Source organism: Triturus cristatus, chromosome 8 (assembly GCF_964204655.1).
Source record: "Triturus cristatus chromosome 8, aTriCri1.1, whole genome shotgun sequence".
NCBI classification, from domain to species: Eukaryota; Metazoa; Chordata; class Amphibia; order Caudata; family Salamandridae; genus Triturus; species Triturus cristatus.
This window is the reverse complement of record NC_140591.1, coordinates 845,980,327-846,004,385: the sequence shown is the minus strand read 5'-3', so window position 1 is coordinate 846,004,385 and position 24,059 is coordinate 845,980,327. Positions and strand designations below refer to the sequence as shown.

Here is a 24,059-nt window from a genome sequence, read left to right as displayed (position 1 = left end):
TGGGTAGCTCTGGGATGGTTTTCAATTTTTGAGCTTGTTCACATATGTTGTGTGAATTCCAACTGGAATATTTTCTTATAAGATTGCACCGATCTTGTAATTGAGTGACTCCCTATTGTGTGGCTATTGCCCACTCTACAAAAGAGCAGACGGGCTGGGCGCCACATGGTAATTAAGAAACTCATGAAGAGAACGACTAAGTGCTAAGAGGAAAGACAAAACTGGATTTACCACAGCGGCTATAAATCGAAATAATGGCCCATTAACTGTAGAGTGGGCAATACCCACACAATAGGTTTGTTGCAAATTGAAAACTTGAATAAAACAAATATTTTAAAAGGGTCTAGGTAGACAAAGGTGACAACCAAGGAGGTCAGAGATAATGAACGAAATGATTAGGAGAGAAGCATAGTCAAGATATAGATTTGATAGAGAAAGGGTAGAATGGGAGAGAGGACACAGAGATGAGAGGAGGACAGGAAGATTAGAGAGAGTTTGGGGAAGAGAGAATGGTAGGTTGTAGATTGTAAAGAGAAGGCAGGATGAGGGAGAAGTAGAGGAGAGAGGATAGGGAGAAAGAAAAGTGGTGAAGAAAAAGAGGCACACGAGACAAGACAATAACTTTAAAAAGGGAGGAACGAGATGAGGACAAGGAAGAGAGTTACAGTGGAAGTGAATAGAGATAAGAAAAGATGTGAGAAGGCAATAAGAGAATCATAACAATAGTGAAGAGAGAGGAATGATTTGTAGAATGTTTAGGGCACAAAACTCAGTGTCACCGGGTCTCATATGTGCAAAGAGCCCACTGCGCCCCTGTAATGGGTGTCTTTTAATACCAACTCAAAGGCGAGGGGGGACATTTCTTTTCTGGCTTAGATTAGGGCCAATGGCACCCTTGCTATGACACTGATTTTGGCAGCTGGCACCCTGTTCAACTTCGCATATTAAGCTGTTGCTTGTCTTCAGTGCACACAACCTTGACTGTAGTGCACAAAGCACCTTTAGTGCTGCACACAAAGGAAACAAATTAGAGGGAACATTGGCGAGGACTGTGCTATAGCAAATGTCAGCTACTTGTTTGCAGAGGAGAAGTCCTACTGGAACATAGGTGGTCCTTTTCAGTTTGTGGTCTAGTCAGGATTTCTGGGTTTGCAGCACTTTGGTTGGAGGTTCTTTCAAAATGTCCCACCTTTTAGCAAGAAATGTCTGCAGGGCCCTTTTTTTATTGTATTTGCCGCTTTTTAAAAGCTTGAAGCACAAAAATCCTTGCCTCACTCCACTCCCCAAGCTGTACAGGAGATATTCACAGTGAGGGTTACTGCAGAACCATTTGATTTTCTTCCAATGGCGGGCTTAGCGGTGGACAGGCTCATGATGATGCTGGGACCAGGTGCTTGTGCTTAGCTGTAATTCTCAATTCTCCATGCGTGTTTCTTGGGTGAACTTGAAAGTATGTACGCGTTCATCCAAACAAGTATACTATTTCTTTCTTTCTTTCTTTCTTTCTTTCTTTCTTTCTTTCTTTCTTTCTTTCTTTCTTTCTTTCTTTCTTTCTTTCTTTCTTTCTTTCTTTCTTTCTTTCTTTCTTCCTTCCTTTCTTTCTCTTCTAGTTTCATTTTTTCTTTATTCTTCTTCCCCACCTATTTTCTCCCCTTTATTTTCCCCTTTGTTGTTATGCATTTCTTTCTTTCTTTCTTTCTTTCTTTCTTTCTTTCTTTCTTTCTTTCTTTCTTTCTTTCTTTCTTTCTTTCTTTCTTCCTTTCTTCCTTTCTTCCTTTCTTTCTCTTCTAGTTTCATTTTTTCTTTATTCTTCTTCCCCACCTATTTTCTCCCCTTTATTTTCCCCTTTGTTGTTATGCATGAATTCCTTTGGCTTTTCTCTCAATGTAAACTCGTTGCTGTCTCAACTCATCATTCTTTCTCTCGCGCTCGCTCGTCTCTCTCTCTCTCATAAACTCTAATTATCGATATCCCTCTTTCCGTTCGATGTCCTACTACTTTCTGCATCTACGTCTGTCTCTGTCAGCATTCTCAAACTTCCCTCTCATACTCCTCATTCCTCTCCGCCTCCCTCAGTCTCTCTGCCTGCCTCTCTGCCTGCACACAACCCTCTCTTTTTCATGGTTTCAACTTCCATCTTGCCTGCCCATCTCTCACCCCTCTTTCTCTTGCTCTCTGCATCTTCGTCCCTCCCTCCCTTCTCCTCTTTTTCTCTTTCTCTGCCCGTCTGTAGTTCTCAACCTTTTTCTTCCATCCCTTTTAATCTGGCACATGTGTGTACAGGTGACTTTGCCTGCTGGACACGTAAACACCTGCTAACAAATTGGACTGTCCATTCTTTTTCACAATCCTAATCTTGTGTAAATCCCTTTTGTTGTGCTTTGCCTATCAGGAATAATCTTTGTTTTCTTAAGCTTATGCTAATCACATCAAGTTCTCCTGCAGGAGACAAAGTTCAGAGACAAAATATGTGCTAGAAGCGTGTAGCTGGATGGGTAATGCTTCCCTATGTGCCGCTCTTGCAACGTTCAGCACGTGACTTTAGAAACTGGATGGACTATGTATTGGAGCAGGAATCTCACATTGTTCAGTTCCTACATGAGGATTGCTTAAGTGCATTCTTCAGGTAGCTGACAGCCAGTATGGTTTATCATGAAAAAGTAATTCTCAAGGGTATTATGACTACTTGTGGAATAAACTTCAGTTTCACCCACTTCTGCTGATTAACTTCTTTTACCCAAAAATCCTACACTCACAGCTCAATGAAGAAGACGCTGTCAAGCAACCATCTCACAAGACCACCTATGCCCCTCCTGCCATTAAACCCAATGCTCTCCGTTCAAATTACTCATTAGAAATTCCAGCCTCAGTGATGGACAAGAACATGATATTCAGAACAGATCTTCTCATGACATCTCAGTTTCTGGCCAGTGATGAAACCTGGAACTACGTGTAAACACATAGTCCACAAAGTCCATAGTGCTGTGAATCTACATTAATGACAGATATGTTTAATAGAAATGCTGGTCATATAAAGTAGATTGAGAGTTGAAGAGTTGATGGGCTCATGCGAGTCTTGAGAATCAAAGTTGATTCATAGCTCAGAGCCATGCATTAATGTATTTGCCCGCATGTAAACCAAACCCCACACAATGCTTGCAGAGCTAATGAGCTGTCTTTGTATGAATGCACTGGAGAATTTGCACCAATGAAGGGCACATTTGCAGAAACACTTGCAGTGACAAGTGTAAAAAAATTAAGTTTTTCCCAACTGACTTGTGTAACAATCATTGGAAAAACCAATAGGTGTCACCTTTACATTGTGAGTGGCAAGCCATTAGTGTCGCCAACGCTTTGTTTTAAAAAACTCTTTAAAGCAAGTACAAGAAAAAACCTTTCAAAATACAGGGCAAAAAGCGAAATCATATCTTAAGTATCTCAAAACTGTACACCGAATTCAATATTTTAAATTGTTATAAATTACATTTATTTCAAATACTTTCCACCCAGAATTTCTAAACAGGGTTAAAAACGAATAAGGCAGTCTTAGAGAAAATGCTTACGAAGGCCTAATTTACTTTCACAGGGCTCAGAACTGAAACATGTTCCAGCCATTGTGTTCTGCAATAACCCAAGGAGCAGATTAAAGACCCTCTAAAAGGAGAGACATCTCTTTCTCAGTCATGCTAATTACACCTTCAGCCACAAATACCAGCTCAGTGAGAACAACAGCTGGCCCCTCCCCCTGTGCCAATGCTTCAGGTCTGTGCAACATGTGGAGTGCAGGAGATGAAACAAAAACAAACCTTAAAGTCTGTTCTTCAGTCATACCCCGGTAAAAACATACCTGTTGCCGTGCTTTAACAAACAAGCTGGGAATGGTGGAGAGCAACACTGAGTACTGGAAGGCAGACTTTTGAGGGAAAGGGAAGCATCACGTGAGGAAAAGAGCAAGCAAAGACATGTACTCTCATGGAGTGTTGAATGAACGAGAAAAAAGTAGTCACCTAAATGAGGGTATGGAGGGATATAAGTCGGTCAATCAAAATGTTGTTAAAGAGGCTATGCTCCATGGGAGGGACAAACACAACAAGAGGATGGCAAGCCATTGAATAAGAAGTAGGCAGATAAGAGTGATACTAAGGCAAACCAATATTAACCCTTTAACCGAGGTGTAAATTCCGCCGTGGTGCGGGTGATTTATTGCGCGGGCGGTGGCGCGTCGGCCAACGGACGTGCGCAGCACTACCGAGGTAGTGCTCGCGACGGCCGTTGGCCGAAGCGGGCATGCGAGGGGTTAAAGCAAAGTGCAGGCCTTTAGCCTACTTTATATGTCTGCTGTGGCTCACAAGAGGCTTTCACCTACAAGACAGCTAAAAGCTGCCTGGTAAGCGAGACATAAAAATAACATTTTTTTATCAGTCTTTCCATGTGAATATCAATTTAAAATAGGTGCATTTGTCCACCACAAGTACTAAGTGTCCGCTAGGGGTTCAGTTTGCATTGTCAGGCTCTTAATCTTTCCAATCGGGTTTTGAGGTAGGTATTTATAAAATATATAATCAACGAGCTGTGCCACGTCTCATGTTGAATGTTGCTTTTTAAAGACTGGTATGTAAACAATATCCACACTGGGTGTACCATTCCTTTCAAAAGCGCATATAAAACAAAAAAAATCATCTTTCATCTTTAAGAACCTTCAAAGGAATGCCAGTAAAAACGTTATGAAGCAACATGTGCTTTTTATCCATGCAGCATGTGTGACATAGTGTTTGTTAATGGCACATAGCCTACTTTGATCAATTATGCTAAGGTTGTATTCGGCGCTGTATATTTTCACATTAGGATGCAGTGGCGGCTGGTAGGGAATGGGGAAGAATTTGAAAATATATATTTTTTAAAAACACTAACCTTTTCCGACGGCCGCGTCTCTCTTCCTCTTCTCTTCTCTTCCTGAGTCCAGTCCGGAAGAAGCTGCAGGAAGCACCCGGCACATAGGCTCCCATGAGCCAATCACAACGCTCAGGGGAGCTGTCCATTACAGCTGTCCATTACAGCCTGGTGGGGAATATGCAAAGTGTGCATGACTGCTTGGCCAGCCGGAAAGGCCGGCCAAGCAGTCATGCTCACTTAGCGTGCACAGTCCACTTCTCCTCCCACCCTGAGCCACCAGCCCCACCCTAACCCAGCCCACAGCAACCAAAAATAAAACAATGATAACCTTGTAATTATTATTTTATTTTTTCCCGTTTTACTACTCTAAGAGCAGTGGGGGCGACGCTCCTCCGCCTTAGCAGCTAGTTTAGCCATTTCTTTCCTTTAAAACGTATTCTACTGTGGCGTTACCACCAGCTCAGAGTTGCCCATGGAGGGGAGTGTGCATCTTGCTTGTGGATAGAATGCAGAACTGCAAAAGTTTAAAAATCCCCTTTCTTAAACATAAGTTCAGCTTTCAGATGTTGTCACTAGGGATATGCAGGGTTGTCCTGAATTTTCATTACCCCACCGAAAATTGTTAATTTCGCACTATGTGAAATTTGCAAAATTTCCTGAGTTCACATTACATAATTCCACATAGATTTTGGTTGCGGGCGACCAATTGATGCAAAAATGTCCTTGCTCAAGGAACAGTATTTTTGTGATATTCTGTATGAAATCTCTTGTGAAATTTCCACAAGAGATACCACCAAACCACATTTCACATATTACACATATTTTCATGAATGTTTGTGAAGAAAACAAAACGCGATTTCTCACAGCTGGAGTGTGTATTGTTCGCATCTAAGGAATGCCATGATGTTCCTACCATGGTGTGAGGGAGTTGGGAAAAACTTGTCATGTCACATTTCCCTCGTGCACGAAATGCAGCGTCCTATTTTTAGTTTATTTTGCAGCGACTTTGGTTATTTTTAGCAGAAGGCCAGGGGTTTGTTGCACTTCAAGGGGATGGCAGCCTTGTTTTGCTGTCCTTTGAGGAACCAGGTGGAGTCTGGTTTCAAAGCAGCAAGAAGCTGAAAGCAAACAACACTGGAGTGAAAAGGCCCGTGAAATCCTAAAAGGACAGTCAGGGTTGGCTAGTCCCGATCACAGAATCTAGTCCATGTCAGTCAAATCGTATGAAACTTGGTGTTTCGCGAGAAAGTCATTTTGACAGGAGCATGAAAAAAAGAACAATTTAAAACATTTAAAGACAACGTCCAAAATACAACAGCAAACCAGATTCACCGTAGAACACTTGAAAGCAGTTCAGTAAACATTGGTATACATGACATAAATGAGAAACGCTGTGTTTATGTTGAGAGCTCGATTTCAAAACACCATTCCTACATTTAAATTACATGTTTATTGTTCTAAATGGCCAGTAATGAAGCTGTCCTGCCATGGGTGCAAATCTGAGGTGGGGGTGGAGGGAGAAGTGCAGTTTTCCTTCCAAAGATGTAATGGGAGGGTTCAATTTTCAAAGACTGCTGTGAAGTTAAATAAACAGACTCGTCCCAATATATTTCTGTATACCAGATTATGGTCTCAGCAAAATTCCTCTTAGTGTTATTGTTTTCTCTGCACCTTTTTGAGCAGAACAAAATTGAATTTTGTCCTTGAAAACTTAACTGAAATTAAGTTTACTGAGAACTTTACAACATGGACATAAATCATTAAACTAAACCGATTGAAAGTCTACTTTTTTTTACATCCTTCAGAAATGCAGTTTACCCAAGTTACCTCCCAAAAACAACCCCTGACACTTCTTCAACCATCACCAGAGCTCATCTGAGGAATTCAGCTACTTTTACATCAAAAGGCGGCCATGTTCAAGGACCATTGATAGGCCAGTGTGATCACATAAAATGCAGCTCTACCAAACTTTCATTGCCCATTTTATTCTCCTCCAATCAAAATCAACTCTCCCTAAAAACAGACGTATGAACATGTCAATGACAAAAAAGGGCCATTTTGGCAAACGAATAACTCTTCACTGAAATGCACCTAGCAAATGGCATTTTAACAAAGAAGGAACAGAAGCAATAAGCGTATATCCCCAAAACAGCACTATGAACAATCTCGATAGCATTGGGAATGTTCAGATTGAACTATAGAAGCCCTCTTATGATTGGGCGCCACAGACACCATCTCGAAGAAGTGAACTCATGCAGAGTGAAGAGCTCTGAAGAAGAAGTGAACTCATGCAGAGTGAATGTTCAGATTGAACTATAGAAGCCCTCTTATGATTGGGCGCCACAGACACCATCTCCAAGAAGTGAACTCATGCAGAGTGAAGAGCTAGTAAGACAGAAGAAAAGTAATGGAAGAATACTATAGCATTCTATGCCATACCTTTAGCTTGGTCCTGCTCCAACAGAAGACATGGTATAGTGCACAAAGACTAATGAACTTGATTGCATCCCTGAGGGATTGCTAGTGTGTGATACTTTTGCAAGCATTCCACAAATCACCTCTTGTTAATTTAACGTGGGAGAGGGTGTGGCCTAACGTCTACAGTGGCCGACGTCTTGGCAGGGAAGCCCAAAATCCTGTGATTCTGGGCAAATCACATAATCTCCCCGTGCCAAACAAAAATGAATGTGTCTGTCTGTAATGCAACTGATGCTCATGTAAAGCGCTTCGGGACGAGTTTGCGCTATATGAAACTCTAAAACTAAAAAAATTATTTGATGCACCAAGTGTAACAGGTTTTCCCATATATGAGTTCTGTGCTGTACAGTCCTTTGGCACCTCAATTACAGTGCCCAACAAGGTTGAAACCAGTTTGGGGTTGCTTGTGTTTCTGTTTAGAGGGGTTTTGTCCAAGTAAATTGGGCTAGACATCTCCTATTGGAATGGGACCAAGAATTATTTCATATGATTTTTCCTTGTCTGCAGTTATTAAGTAGGCAGAAAAAAAGGACAGCAATGAGGTCCGAGTGAATGCCAGTGGCTGATGCTTTTGGAAGCAGTCAGCCCATCCGTCACCAGTTGTTGATTTAGTCTGGAATCAGGCACCAGTACAGATCTGTCTATGCTGCCTTCCTCTTCAAGTGTGTTCAAGACACCTACTTTGGATAAAAAGCCATTCACATCAACTGTTCAACTTACAGGCCAGGAACTCCACATTCAGAAAGCTGGATCTTAGAGTTTAATATTTGCTGCTTCCATCTCAGTGCTTAATTTGATCTGGTGGTTTCTGGTACTTTGTTGTCAACAAGGTGGTGCTGTCTGGCCAATTTGGAGACAACAACAATATTGTATTATTAATTTAATACACATTAAAATGTCTCTCACCTGCTGACCAAGCCATTCTTTGAGTGCCTGTAATAATCTGAATTGTCACACCTGTGTGTGATGGTTAGTAATTATGTTATGAGAATCAGTGGTAGCACAGCAGGGGCCATGTGTGGTGCAAGCCACAGTGGCCTCCTGATAAGAGCCCAGGCAATTTAGTGCTGTTATATTTCTGTTCCAAGATATAGTCCCTGGAAAGGGCACCAGATGACTATGATTCAGTATATAAAAATGTGCGTTTTTGTATCTTCCTTGAACAGTACCTATACACAGTAGCGGCCCGTGGTGGGAGTGCTGCTGGGCGCTGACGTGGGGCGGGGGAGGGGCAGGGTGGGGGGTAGTAAACTACGGATTATGGCCGATTAGAGGTAAGTAAACATATAAATAGATAAAACAAAGTTCGTTGTGTGCGCTGCATCGCATTTGACGTCAGCGCCCAGCAGCACTCCCACCACGGGCCGCTACTGCCTATACTCAAGCAGAAAAGAGAATTTCCAAGTTTCAAGAACAAGCAAATCCTACAAAAGTTTTTTTTTTCACAAAACACCACAAAGATCAGTTATTCTACGTCACCAGTGCTATTTTTATCCCCAGCTTTAATATGTTCGACTACTACAGGGCTCTTACTACTGGAACATAAGGTGGTTTATTTTCAGTTTGTGGCCTGGTCAGAATTTCTGGGTCTGCTGCACCTTGGTTGGATGTTCTTTCAAAACGTCCCACCTTTAGCAAGAAGCGTGTGCAGGGCACTGTTTTATTGTCTTTGCCACTTTTCAAAAGCTTGAGGCATAAACATACGTGCCTCACTCCACTTCCCAAGCTATACAGGAGATGAATCGGCAGTAAATCTATTCTTCCCTCTTTGCACTTAAGTTTTGATATTTTGACCCACAATATTTTGTCCACAATAAAAAATAAATAAAGAAAAAGTGTGCCACGATATTCTTGTACTCACTATTCGAGAGTGCAATCGACCAAAATGGTCCCCAGACTGACCAGAGTTAGGCAATGTGTGACACACAGCAAGTCAGACTTGTGAATAAATAAGGTGTAGTAGCCCAACAGTGTGTCAACAGTGAATCTAGGTAGTTCATGGACATATTCTACGCAATAGGCAACAGTTGGGGTTCACGATGAATGTCAAGCGGAACAATAATCTTCCTTCATTCCTTCTCGCTTACCAAGCATAACTAAATCACATGCAAAATCTGTATCCATGAAAAACATATATTCAGGGGCGAAACACAGGCCCCCGCAGCCCTCACGGTGCGGGGGGGGGGGGGGGGGGCACCGAGCTGCAGGGTCTCTCTCAGTACAGTACTAAGGCCTAAGAGCTCCAGATTAAATCCAAAGCAGGGGCCCCTTCCGTGTACCTTGCTGGGGGGCCCCCTCAACTTTCGTTATGCCACTGCATATATTTACAGATTGAAATATGCTGTGTGATAGCCATTTGTTTACACATTGTTACACATAAGAGGGCACATCCTGCTCTGCCTGCTAGGGAGACGGCGCACTGCCAGTGCCCTCTCAGGGCCAATTTCTGATTAGACTGCAAACATTGGGGCTTATTTACAAGCCCATTGCGCCGCCGGTGCTTTACTTTTATTGATGCTCCGGCAGATCAATGGGCTTCCCCATATTTACAGGCCATGTAAAGTCACCCTGCGTGACTTTTTATGACCTTGTAAATGTGTTTCCCTTTCGCGCATAACTCTGCATGAAAGGAGCGTTCCATGGGTGTTGCTGCGGGTGCTCCCACGGAACATCCATGGAACTTGACGCACTCCTAGATTTACAACATTTTGTAAACATGGGAATGCATCAGAATCCTATGCTTCGCCAGGGGAGGTGTAAGGAGGCGCAACACGGAGAAATACTTACATTTCTCCTTGGTTTTTCCTTTGTCTATTTGTGCAGCACTCTTCAGGACGCATAGAAAGAGGAAAATGCCTGCAGTGATTGTTTTTATGCAGGAAGGTGTCCCTTCCTGGACGAAAACAATAATCCTCTCAGTGTAGGCACCCTTGTAAATAACACAAGGGTGTCTGCGCTGACGCACGGCGGCTGTTTGTGCGCTGGTGCAGGTGAGAAGGATAGGAATGCACTGTATCTTGTAGATACAGCACTTTCCTGCCCTTTTATTGTGACGCACAGCAGCGCAGCAGGAAGGCTAGCTGCGTTGCTGTGCGGCAACATATTGTAAATTAGGCCCATTGAGTGCAAATATGATACACCACCTAATTTGCAACCAGTAATTAGCAGGTGTGCAATGTGAAACCAGTTACAAATGAAAAAAATACACAAACGAAAAGTTTTATCCACCCAATGCAAGGTTCGTTTATTATGCATCTGCACCATTGGCTCCTGTGATTTGCAGCAGGTTTGCACAAATCTGCTGCAAATCACTGAAGCAAACATTCATGATTTGAACCGAGATTGTAATCCCAGTGTGAGTGCAAATGGGAGTTTGTGGCCAAAACAAGACACCCAAATCCATCGTGAACTGGGCCTGACTGTTCACTTGCATAGACAGCACTATTGTCCAGTCAAGCAATCTGCCCCTATATAAAGCCACACAGAGAACGGTAATGTCAAAGGCAATAGTGTTTGCACAGCAGTAGTGTTTTTAACACAATTGTGAGTCAGGACCAAGGCATTTCAAAACTTTGAAATCCCTCTAATATGCTACTTAGTTGATGGTAGAAAATGGGAAATTAAAACGCAGCCAAAGTGTTCACATCAAGGCCACGGTGTCACATTTCAAAGAATTTGAAATTATTTATGTAGAACAAAGCAATCGGTACATTATTGGCATCCTCCGAGGCAATGTACACAAATCATACCTTCAGACGTACTGCTTGAGGTTGAGTTTACGATGAAGATTAAATAATTCCTTTGCATTTGCACTCAAGTCAGTGTTATATTTCTTCAGTCTTTTGCATGCATGAAAGAAGCGAAGGGTGCCAGTTTCCTAATGGATAGCACGTGAGTTGAAGAATGTATAACCAAACAGCTGGATAATCCAAGGAGGGATTTACCAGTGCTCCTGCAGCTCGACATGACAGTATAATGTACATAGGAGCATGATTTGTTTGAAAAAGTAGTAAGTGTGAGCTGAAACATTTAACCTACAGCAGGCTGCACTTACCACAAGAAGGACAGCAGTGCACTGTTTCTAGAAGGTTCCATTTAAAAATGCATGCACATTAGTTAGTGTTCTTATGATACTAGAGGATAGAGATTACATAGAATTTCTTGTCAATGCTAACACAATAGTTGGCGCTGTTGCTCTTGTTTTTACTTGAATTTCACGTAAAAAAAAAAAAAGAAATCAGACTTATTTGCTGTCATTTGCATTTGAAAAATGTTAATGAGTTTTACTTTTGAATATACACACGCACACATTAGGAGAGTTTTTTTAAGGTAAAATTGTAATTGCATTTCTATAGCGCTTACTACCCCTGAGGAGTGGAAGCGCTTTTCCGGCAAGTTGCATGCTACTCCGCAACCCAAAAAGGATTAGTGGTGAATTAGTATAGGGCAATATGAAACTAATTTGAGCAGTGGACATGCTAGTCTGTTTTTTGGATTCAAAAGGATACTGGAGGGATAGAAGAGGGAAGGGCTTGCATTTATATAGTGCTTGCTACCCCGATGGGGTGTTCAAGCGCTTTTTGGCGGGTAGCATGCTACTCCGTTACCCAAGCAGGATTAGTGGGGAAATTAGTATAGGGGAATATGAAAATAATTTAAGTGCTGGACGTTAGTCTATTATTTAGATTGAAAAAGGATAGTGGAGCGATAGAAGAGGGAAGGGTTTGCATTTATATTTATATAGCGCTTGCTACCCCTGATGAGGTGTTAAAACGCTTTTCGGCAGGTAGCACGCTAGTCCAGAAACCAAACAGGATTAGTGGTGAACTAATATAGGGAAATATGAAATCAATTTCAGCGGTGGACATGTTGGTCTCTTATTTGGATTGAAAAAGGACAATGGAGGGATAGAAGAGGGAAGGGATTGCATTTATATGTATATAGCGCTTGTTTAACTGTTTTAATTTAAAATTATTGCATAGCACTCCTAACCCATTTTAATAACGGTAAACACTATAACAATCATCAATAAAACCGTTGGGATCAGGGACAAAAATATTCATTTACTACAACCCATAACATTGCGATTGTATTGCCATTGTGTTAACTTATAAATCGCTGTCTTGATCAGCTCTGAAGAAGGCATTACTGTATACACCACAACCAAAGTATAATCTGAATAGCAGAAATTATAAGAAACTAAACGGACATTAAGAAAATGGGTCTTTGGTAGTAAGTAGAGGCCCTTATCACTCAATTGCTCAAGGCTCTGATGGAAGGAAGTCCAAAACTTTCAAAAGTTCAGTGATGGTTTCATCTCTACTGTATTCAACGTTTGGAGATTGACACTGGACACTACAACCACCACTACTCACTCGCTCGCTCGCTCACTCACTCGCTCACTCACGTTATCGACCATTAGGACAACAATTGGCAGTACTGTTGATCTCAATGGCAATTCTATCCTGTATATTATGACAAGACATCAGCTATATGGACACCAGATTATTTTACATTAAACATACAGATAATGTAATTCGAAAATTGAAGATTCATGGAAAAACTAAAGGGTAAATAGTTCACTCTGTCCTCCTCTTGAAGCCTACTTGTCTTGGTGCCAATCCTCTTGATTAAACCCGTTTCCACTACTATCAGGAATTGATTCTCTCAACATAGTCAAATATTCCACGTTTCATCCACGAACTTTGCAGCAACGTAGGTCATAGTTTCAAACTGACCCACAACAAAAATGGCACTTTTCATATCAGACATCTTGTCTCTGATGGTCCTGTGCTCTTCGGCAGCTGCTTCTTTTTGAAAAATCCCAAGAGCTTCCAAAGATTGTGTCTATTTGTTTGATTTTGCTTGCAAAGAAAAACACACAGAAACAACAAATGAGGAGTTGGGTTGATTTAGGGAAAGCGAATCGTGGCCTAGGTCGGGGCTGTCATAGTAGCTACTAACATGGGACATCATAATTGATTGCGACTGAATATAGGAAGCATGCATGCTGGTAAGGACAAAAATAAGGGAAGGAAGACCTGAGGTAAGATGTGCAAGGGTACACAGGTACTGACATAATTATGCCGAGTGGTGGATGAAAGATAAGCAAGGGGCTAAAGCCCTGCTTTCTAAGCATTGCAGAAAGGTGAAAATAAAAAAGTGCATATTGATGTACCTTAGTTAATTATTTTTCGTATTTGTTATAGATTCATCCTGTAGTTTCTGAAGCCCTGCAGATGTTACAGTTTTTGGAATATTTCATCTGTTGTAAATATTATTTGACCTTATATTCGCATATTCAAAATAATCGGACTGAATGTTGAATCCTTCCCATGTTTTTACTGCCTGGTCCCCTCCACCTGCCATTACAAAAAAATCTCTATGATGTGGGCGCTGCTGACTGCGTCATAATGCTTGTTCTCTCCACCTGTCCCATGTGTTGCCACCCACCCCTCCCCCTCTCCCTTCCAACCAGTAATAAAATAAACTGTTTCAAACGACCAGCACTGGCCATGTCATATCACTTTTTTTTAACTATCAGCCACACTGCTGTACAGCACAGTTAAAACTTTGAGAAAGCCAATACCTTGCAGAGACAAGACCTACCGGCTTTGCCAATAATTGTTTCTACATGAGGGTTTATGGCACTCTGTTTCTTACCCCTTTCTGTTTGTCTCTATTTCCTGGAAACCCTCTCCCTTTATCTCACTTTAATTTTCTGTGTCACGCTCCCTTTATTTCCCCTCTGCCTGCTTCTTTCATGATAAACGCCTTACTTTCAGTTTCTATCAATGATAAATTCAAGCACTGCTCTGCATTATTAATCAACGAGATGTGAGTGCCCCTTTCTTGTGTAATGATATTTTAATTGATTTTTGATTCAGTGTAGCGTGCTCTAGTGATGATTCGCTGGTAATGCCGTCTTTTTTTAATTGATTTGCCCCTTGGTTTCTGGTTCATACACATGTGGCAAATCGCTTTCCAATTTCCTGTTAGTTCCAGGGTTTTAAGGCCAATCGAGTTGAATTGTTAACGAGAGCACTTGTTCAATTTTTATCATGACACCAATTGGAAAGCTACTGCTTGTAGTATTATTCATGTTACTTAGTGAATCACCTAAATTATAGAAACAACTTCAGAATGGATAGATGGGAAGTGAAAGAACTGAGAACTTTGTTGTGGAAAAGGGAATTCAAAAATTAAAATCAAACAAGAATTGGCAAAGTCGATAGGTCAGGTGTTAGCTGCAAGTCTTCTGGCTGTGCCAATGCTTCGTTTGTCATGGGTCTTTTTTGTTTTTAAGGAAATGCTGGGCTAAAAGCAAAAAAAAAGAAAACAATTGGCATAATAAATCACAATGTACCATAGCAGCCCCATCTAGTAAAGGAAACTGCTTTGTGTGGATGTGCTCTTAGCGATAGACCAATGCAAAAAGAACAAATGATGGATAGAATGCTGAACAATGTCAAACATTCACCCCAGTACAGAGATCTGGGCCTAAACCCATCATTTGTTTGCTTACCACGCCATTCCAGTTGGGACCCAGCCATAAGCAACTCAGTCTTGTCCTTCCCCCCATGGGAACACTCCAGCCCGAACTGCCAGGCTAGGTCCTCCCTGGCCTGGAAACAAGCATCCCAGGACCGGTTTTGGGGTTTCACCCCTCTTCAGCCAGGATAGCTTGATTCCAGTGGCATGGAGAGCAAGGGACCCACGTCTGGGCCTACCCTTCCCACTCGGGGTGACAAATGCAAAAACAACAATTGATGGACAGAATGCAGAACAATGTCATACATTCACCCCAGTACAGAGATCTGGGCCTAAATCCATTGTTTTTTTGCTCACCATGCCGTTCCAGTTTGAACCCAGCCATATGCAAATCAGTCTTGACCCTGTGCCTCATGGGAACAGTCCAGCCCGAACTGCCAAGCCAGGTCCTCCCTGGCCTGGAAACAAGCATCCTAGGACCGGGCTTTGTGAAAGACCAGCATGCACTCATTCACTGTGAAGTTAGCCACTGTCTGAAGTGGGCTCACCCATTACCCATTCTGTATGCTGTAGTGGGTGAAAATAAAATATGAATGACATGACAACACCTCAATGGACTAAGAGGAGCAGGTGTAAGATCCTATATGTAAGTGTATTATATATACATATAATCTTATACATATCAAAGGTGTTGGCTAACACTAGGCGTACAAATAAGCCAATAAGTTAGCAACACCAACAACACTTCCCTGTTAGACTACATTCATTTCAGAACAGTGTTACTGTTACACTCATTGACAACAGATACAAGTCTGATGTTACTTCCATAGCTCCTTATAATGCTCACAAACGGGATAAGAAGACAATGCAGGAAAATATCTGTAGTACAGTTATTAGAAATGTATTCTGCTCCACTGCATGCCGATGTGATTTACATAGACTTACAAGAGATGCCTCTAGTTTATTTATTTGAATATATAAAGCACTTTGATCCAACGTGCAAGAAAAAAAAAACTGTAAAAAGACAGCTTAACATCATAAGACAGCTCGGCAACCAGGGATACAACATTAAACAAAGAGCATAAATATTTGATGTATGTTGGAAACCTAAAGCTAATGCATGTCCTTAGAAAAAAATTCTGGAGAGAGACAACGAAGGTGATAAATAAACAGCAGCACTAACTCATTCCTGTGATAAGTACCAAGTAAAGTGCGAGAACGGAGCTAAGAGGGAGGGGCACAATCTGTTGAGGAACCTATCTTTTACCCAACACACTGGTTAATAGGTGCCCCAATCTAGTGTTCGCCATATGCCACGTAATTGGTCTGCCTAGTTGTTCTGACCCACCAAATTGTTCAACCTTCCTCGGTCTTCCCAGTTCATGTCACAAAATTACCCCATTCAGTCACTCACATGCTCAGCTCTACTCCCCATAATTGATGCGTCACTTCCCTACATGCTCTGCACAGTTATTCTACTGTCAGTCCCTGTTCCTGTCACCCTCCACTTCCAGCCACAATTGACCTCACCATTAGCAAGAAGTGCTCACCTCTTTCCTACTCCTTGCCAGTATCTCGCCATGACACAGTGGTGTCGTCCTGCCCACGTGTGCAGGTGCAGGACTCGAACCTCAATGCATCTCCATTTTGTCAGCTTCACAAGAGTTTTCTTTGTATTTTCTCAAATGCACACCCTTTCATATGCTTCAATTTCTTTGTCCCTGATAGTGAACTGAAAACAGCTTACGTCCAGATGTTCTAAGTATCTATTCAGTAAAAGTGGTTGCAAATTGTGCATTGACTTTAACAGGATCCATTTTGTTTTTAACTAACTGACTTAAGTACTAATAGATCAATTCTCGATCATAGTGGGATGCAATTCTTCGTACCTCATGAATATTAATGAGGTGGGTTGCAAATTGCGACCCACAATGAATTGTGTGTGAGCAGATGGGTCACAGTGTAGGCAGGGAGAAGCAATAGGTAGCACAGGGCAGGATCTGAGCAAAGTGGCGGTGTGTGAGAAGAAGAAGTAGGAAGTGTATCGGAGCAATTGGAAGCAAATGTGACAATGTGTGGGCAGGGTGGAGGGACAGTGTGTCAACAGGAAGGGCATGGAGCAGAAAGCAGTGGTTCAGTGAAAGTTTTATTGTGGAAGCAAAGGGGGCAGTATGTGAGCAGATGGGGCAGACAGTAGATGGGGCAGTGAGATTGGAAATGGAGCAGTGTGAGAGCAGAGGGCGTGGTGTGTGAGCATATGTTTTCCCAATGTGTATCCATAAGCGTAAACTGCATTTAAAAAAACTTGACAACCTTAAATTGGATCAAGTTGAAAAAATGCCAAAAGTGGATATTCCTACTGCACTGTGTCCTGTTAGCTACTCTTTAACACTCATTATAAAACTGGATCATCTCACCTGGGCCAGACCAATCATTTTATGAACCTGACTCCTATGGTCCTCCAGAAAAAATGCAAACTTCCTCGACCAGTGGCGTCTCTAGAGGAGGGCGAGATGGGGCCTGTGCCCCATATCTATTTGTCCTTGCCCCCTTTTGTACCCCACAACCACAGATGCTTAATGTGCTAGGAGGCGCCACACAAAAGAACTGACCCTGCTCATTGTCACACACATTAATTTACTCAAATATCTTTTATTGCAACACAATGATATTTTTTAAGTGTTTAAACCTGACTTTGTAAATATGTGTGTGTTTCCTATTTCAATACTTATATATGGAAGGTGCGTCTAACCCTCCCCCATGGGCAGCCATCCCCTTGCTGCACAGGGCCTACGGTTGTGCCAGCAGCTCCTACGGGGTCTGAGGGTCAGGGTACCGCTATCCTGAAATGGCAGCTGCCACATTTCTCCACATGTTGCGGCCAGTCAATCATAGTGAGAGCTCCTACGGGACTCGAAGGAGCATTTTGCATCCATGGGAATGACATGACGTCAGGGAAAAAAGGTGTAAGACTCTTGCGAAACTCTTGTGAGCCTAACTGCCCAGATATACAATTATTTTGAATGTTATTTTCTCAAAAACTACTGAACTGATTTACACAACATAAGACAAAAAAGCAAGCTTTCTGTGTCAAAACCTAGCTTTCTGACAAATTTGGTGTAATTACAACCTGCGGTTTTGGCATTAGCGTTGTTCAAAAGTCCCTATTGAAATTGAATGGGAAATTAACTTTTGCTACACCCCATTTTTTCTCTGCTCTGCATTGTGAATCACCCCAAAACATTCCAGGAAGGTGCTGAGGTGGATTAACTTTTTGGGGAAAGTTTCATGAAGATTTGTCAAACGGAGCAAAAGTATTTAGCAAATCAAAAACCAATATGCACTTTCTTATGGTAACTAGGTCCTAACTATAGCTACACAGTGACAGCTGCCACTGGGTACTATATATATGTATATCCATTGTGAACGTTACAGTTAATAACAAGGATATGTGCACTAAGGACTGGAAACCAAATTGCAGTTTATTAGAGAAATCTCCAAGACACAACGATTCCCCTGCCTGCAACGGCGTGGGCAGGGAAAACTGTGTTTGCTCCAGTTTGCCAGGAGCATTTTCAAAACTCCCACTATGCGTAAAGAAACACAGTCTTTGAAAATGCTCCCACCATTTGGGATCAGACTTTTGGTCTGTTTAGTGTGGGCAGTGTAACTTATCAAACTATTGCTCCTGCCTGGAGGAAGCCGCATAAGTAGCTGGACCTCTGCTGGCTCCTGCTGCACGCTGGGGGTGAATGTTTAATTTGTTCCACATTCCATCCATTAATTATGTGTCTTTTGCTTTCTTGCCCTAATTGCGCCGGGTGTGCCCAGACGTAGGTCCTGGGCTCACTGTGCCACTGGATTCAAGCTAGCCTAGCTGATGGGGTGATACCCCGAAACCGGTCCCAGGATACTTATTCATGGTCCAGGGAGGATCTGGCTTTGGAGTTCGGGCTGGACTGCTTCCATGAGGAGCAGGGTCAAGACTGATTTGCATATGACTGGGTCTAAAATGGGGTGGCATGGTAAGCAAAAGAACAATGGATTTAACTCAGATTTCTTAACTGTGGGTGAATGTTTTATTTGTTACGCCTTCCGTAGAGCATTTATGTGTCTTTTGCATGGGGGAGTCGGCTGGGGTTGCGGGAATACATGGTGGGTGCCCTAGATAGGCAACAGCACTCCCAGCTTTAATAATGAGGGACCCAGGGGAGGGGATCTGCATGACCCCCTCCCGTTTAATTTAAGGAGTGACCCTGGGAGATGGATCCCCAGGACCTAACAAGGCTAAGGGAGGGTGGCAGCGTGGCCCACCTCCCCTTTATTTTAAGGACTGGCCAGGGGGAGTGAGGATCCCAGTGCCTAACAAGGCTTGAGGAGGAGGGTCGAGCAGCCCCCTCCCCTTTAATTTAAAATGTGGCCCTGGGGGATGAGGTCTCCGGGGGCCTAACAAGATTTGGTGAAGGGGGGCCATTCTGACCCCTTCACTTTAATTTGAAAAAAACAGCCCTAGCGGATGGAGTCCTCAAGGCCTAACAAGGATAAGTGAGGGTGGCCACGCAGCCCCGCCTACTTAATTAAAAAAAACATCCCTTTGGGATGGGGTCCCCATGGCTTAACAAGCCTTGGGGAGAGGAGCCAGGGCCCCCCCTCAAATGTAATAAAACTTATATTTTAAAAGGGCCTTGTGCGATGGGGTTCCCATGGCCTAAATAGTCTCAGAGAGGGGGCTTCATGGCACCCTACCCTTTTTTGTGTTTTTGGCACAGGATATGCTCCCTGGGGCCTATAATGGCTTAGGGAGGAGGGCCCAATGCCCCCCTCCCCATTGTACAAAAAAAAGACCCTGAAGGATGGGGTCCCCAGGGCCAGGCACTGTGGCAACCCCCCACCGCACTTGGCTAATGGCCCGGTGCAGCATGTGGTCGACTGCCTTTGGGGGCATTGGCCACAGGGCTATCCACAGGCTAGGCCTTGTAGCCAACCCCCACCATGCATGGCCGAAGACCATATGCAGTGTGGAGTTGGCTGCATTTGGCCACACGGACACCAACCCCAGGGGCCCAGCACATTGTTTAGGGTGGGGGGCATGCAGAATTCCTGCCTGAGGACCCCAGGATCCACCGCTTTAAAAGGGAGGGTGCCCTGGTGCCCACCAAGGCCACCCACAATAGACTCTTTGGGAGGCATGGGTGGAGCTGTGGGCCCCCACAGCCCCAGCTGGTTCCCAGTATCCAGCAGGGGCGGGTATTGATCCATCCTGCAGGGAGCAGCTAATACTGCTGCTCCCTGCGGGCAAGAGCAATATTTAAATCTGTTTCCTTGACCCCATCACTGTAGGCAGGGAAAACATATCTAAAGTCTGCTCCCAATGGGCAGGTGCATTTTTTAAGCTCCCTCCTGCTGGGAGCGGACTTGGTTTCCCTGCCTGCATCGGTCTGGGCAGGGAAATGGCTATGTCCTGGGGGTGGGCTCCCTGGGGCACAGCATTTGAGGCAGCCCCAGGGGATGGGGTCAGAGAAGGGGGCCCACCCTCTCTTTTTCTTTTTTGTTTTCTGGCCCCGGAGAATTGGGTCCCCAGGGCCTTTGGAGGCTTGGTGAGAGAAGCCGCATGGTCCCCCTCTCCTTAAAAAATGCAATGGGCCCTGAGGATGGGGTCCCCAGGGACAAATGTGGCTTGGGGAAGGGGGCCATGTGCCACCTCTGTGTTAAAATTGCAGCAGATCCTGGGGAATGGAGTCCCTGGGGCTGAAACCACCCTGAGGAGGGGGACCACGTGCAACTCTCTCCCTTTTAAAAATGTGCCAGGACCTGGAGGATCGGTCCCTAGGGCTGAAATTGGTCCAGAAGGGGGGGGGCTATGTGCTCACTTCCTGTAAAAATTGCAGCAGGCCCTGAAGGTTGGGCTCCCTGGGGCCAAAATCAGCTTAGGAAGGGGGGGCCATGAGCCCCATTTAAAAATGTGCCAGGCCATGGGGGATGGGTTTCACTGGGTCGGCCAAAAATGGTCTGAGGAGGGGTGCACATATGCCCCCTCCCTCAAAACATAAACATCTCTTTCCCCCTGGTCCAGGTCCACCCCAGTGGGGGCTTTAAAAAACACAAGTACGGAAGTCCAAAGTCCTAAGATGGCTTCCATCACTTCCTGGTTGAAGTAGTGGCAGTCAATCAGATCTCAGTTTGAGATCTGTCATGATCCAAGGAGCTTCCTCGTCCCTAGATATACAAAGTATTTGAGCATTAATTGCTCAAAACCTACTGAACGGATTTACACCAAAATGCAAAAAGCACTATTTGTGGACCTATATCTAGCTTTTGGCCTAATTTGGTGTATATCCATTCAGCGGTTTAGGCTGTAGCTGTTTGTAAAGATCCTATGGGGAAATGAAAGAGGAAAATGCATTTTGAGCCCCCCCCCTTTGTATTCTCGGCCCCCGCTTGACAAATAATCCCAAAACGTTTCATGCGCAAACTAGGTGAAAAAAAACACGTTTTGTAAAGTTTCAAGGAGATTCATTAAACAGGGCCAAAGTTATTAGCAACACAATAAATGGATTTCCTATGGAAATAAAATCCTAACTATAACTACCCAGTGGAGGCCGCCACTGGGTAATACTTATCTATATATATATAGGTGTGTGTGTGTGTGTGTGTGTATGTGTGTGTGCGTGTGTGTGTGTGTGTGTGTATACACCCCCCGCCCAAGATTTAATTCCACAGACGCCACAGCTTCAGATATTCAGTAAGTCCACAAATTGTCATGTTGCCGGCACACAGTCAGCAAAACCAGCAGAGCATGTCCACAACGTCTGTAATTAATTTACACAGGGAATCACAGCTGAGGCATTTCTTGTTTGTTTGCATTTGAAAGCTTGTGCTCCTCTGATGTTATTCAGTTTCGTTGTAAATGAGCTACGCCGCGGAATTTGTTTGATGATCTGGGAGGCAGGGCCACCTGAACAAATGAAAGCTCCCAAATAAACATGTCAGAGTGAAGCCAGGGTTAAATAGATGGAATCCAGGAACTCATCCCTGTGTCTTCTCTTTTCTCTTGCAGTGAGCCTCCTGGATTCTAAAGCGGTACAAGGGGAGCTGGGCTGGATCTCCTACCCGTCGCATGGGGTGAGTACTCACAATGAGAAATGGAAAAGGCGGCTGCGCATCACTGTGCAGCGGACATTAAACTATTATTTCTGTCCATTCTGTGCAGTAAAAACATGAGGAAGTGTGAATCGCACATCATAAAAGGGTGGTAGTAGGGGCGTTTGGGTGGATAATCAGTTAACACAGGAGAGCGGTGGGTCAGGGAGAAGAAGATCTCTGGAGATTGTTCCGCAAACTCTCTGGGAGGGAACACAAAGAGCTGTGCAGGAGAGCATGTGGTTCTACCAAAAAGAAAGCCATTCATTATTTTTTGCATTCTGACCCTCATTCCAATGAGCCTATAATATTGAATCGGCAAAGAATGGGAGTTATCAGGCAAATCAAGAATTAAAACTACCACGATGAGCTGAAATAAATCCTTAATATGAGGAAAAAGAAGCAAGACTTGGATTAGAAACTTACCTGTTATTCCAATTTTGCAGGAGTCAACTTGGAATGGATGTATAGCCACACATCCCAGTAGCTGCAATACATGCAGCATCAGTTCTTCTGGGTGCATAAATAGCACATAGGCCTGCGACATTTGAAAAAAGGCGCTAATTAAAAGATTATTTTAATCACTTTAGACTTTCGGGGAGAACCCGGCCAAACCTAGTGCACCATAGGAGAGCTCAGTATAAATCACTTAAAGACGTCTACATTAAGACCAGCCTGATTAGAAAAAGACAATGCACAGTAGAGACCACCTCCTTACTCTGAGAAACACAGAAAGTGGAGAGCAGAAATCGATAGTCCATAGTAGGTCAGTATAGCACAGCAGAAGGAAAGCTCTCCTAGAAGTAGAGAAGGGTGTTATCAGAGAGGGATGCATTAAAGCTAGCTTAGTTTCAAGAAGTACATTCGGGCTCCAGGCCATGCTTACCTGTTTGCTGAGGTGTGCCAGGATGGGACAGAGAGCCATGACGTTTTTAAAGTACACATGCAGTATTCCATGCAGTGCATCCTGGCTCACACTCCCATATTTGGGAAGACCACCATCATATTGTAATGAATTGCATTTCTGTGTGGCTCGCGTAGCTGCAGATTCTGGGTCTTCTTATCACTGTAAATGACATTTATTAAGATTATTGACACTATGGTCGTCGTTTTTATTAACCTCTGTAGAATAAATACCAGAGCAGTTTCACAGGATTTTGTCCTGTGACTGTCAAGATATTGATAGATCGCTAGGAGAGTGTATTTAACTACTGAGACATTAGCCGCGTGAAGTTCCATAATGGAGGTTTCTTTTTTGCAATCTTTCATCTAGGAATCTTTCCAATCTCAACACTATCAAAATAAATGTAATTATATTCAGATCCACTGGATCTCTGCAGCAACCGATAACTACAGAAAGGGCGATACAGTCGAAAGATTTATGAGGCCAGGAAAGGATCATTTTGCGGCAAAAGTCTGTGGCAGTATCATCTCACTATTGTGACATTTTAACAGGTACACAAAAAAGATCCCAAGACTAGGTAAGATACATGGGACTCTCGTTAAGACCAGCCCTTCTAACTCCCAGAGTACAGCAATGTGTGTGAGACACTGACAGCAGCACTCAGCAGTAAATAACCTTACCTGTGGTTGCTTGTAATGAGAGGTGTGCCTCTTTCAGTCTGTATTTCCTGTGATTTTTTAGAACCTTCTTTAGTTGTAGGTTTACCCTGTGCTCATATGATGGCCTGCTTGAAGCACCACTTCCATTCAGCAAATAGGCCCACAGAACCGTTTTCTACATTATATATGCAGTTTTTCGTTGGCAGACAATGTAAAATTACAAATATCTGAACTTGAAAAGAGGTGCAATGTTTGGTATTTTACTGTTTCTTGAGTGTCTCCCTGAAATAACTGCCATATTGTGAGCAGTGCCAGTATTATAACTCTAGTAGAACAAAAAGACAAATAAAACCTTTTCATGACAAAGAAAGAAGCATTATTTGAACTGGTCGTATGTAAGGTGTTTTATCATACAGCAGGAAAAAAACCCTTCATAATTCCACCAAATGGGGGCATTAATACTTGCTGGCCAGAAGTTTCATACCATGAGTGCC

At 43.2% G+C, this 24,059-nt stretch overlaps 1 protein-coding gene across 2 annotated transcripts in view; it reads left to right on the top strand.

Annotated features, from left to right (window-relative positions):
- EPHA3 (EPH receptor A3) overlaps window positions 1–24,059 on the top strand; it is an 853,417-nt gene that overhangs the window by 30,048 nt on the left and 799,310 nt on the right. For both annotated transcript variants that reach the window (XM_085622346.1, XM_085622345.1), the window contains exon 2: window positions 21,920–21,984. In XM_085622346.1, the coding sequence (XP_085478472.1) occupies window positions 21,920–21,984 (65 nt within the window). The remainder of the gene's footprint in view (window positions 1–21,919; window positions 21,985–24,059) is intronic.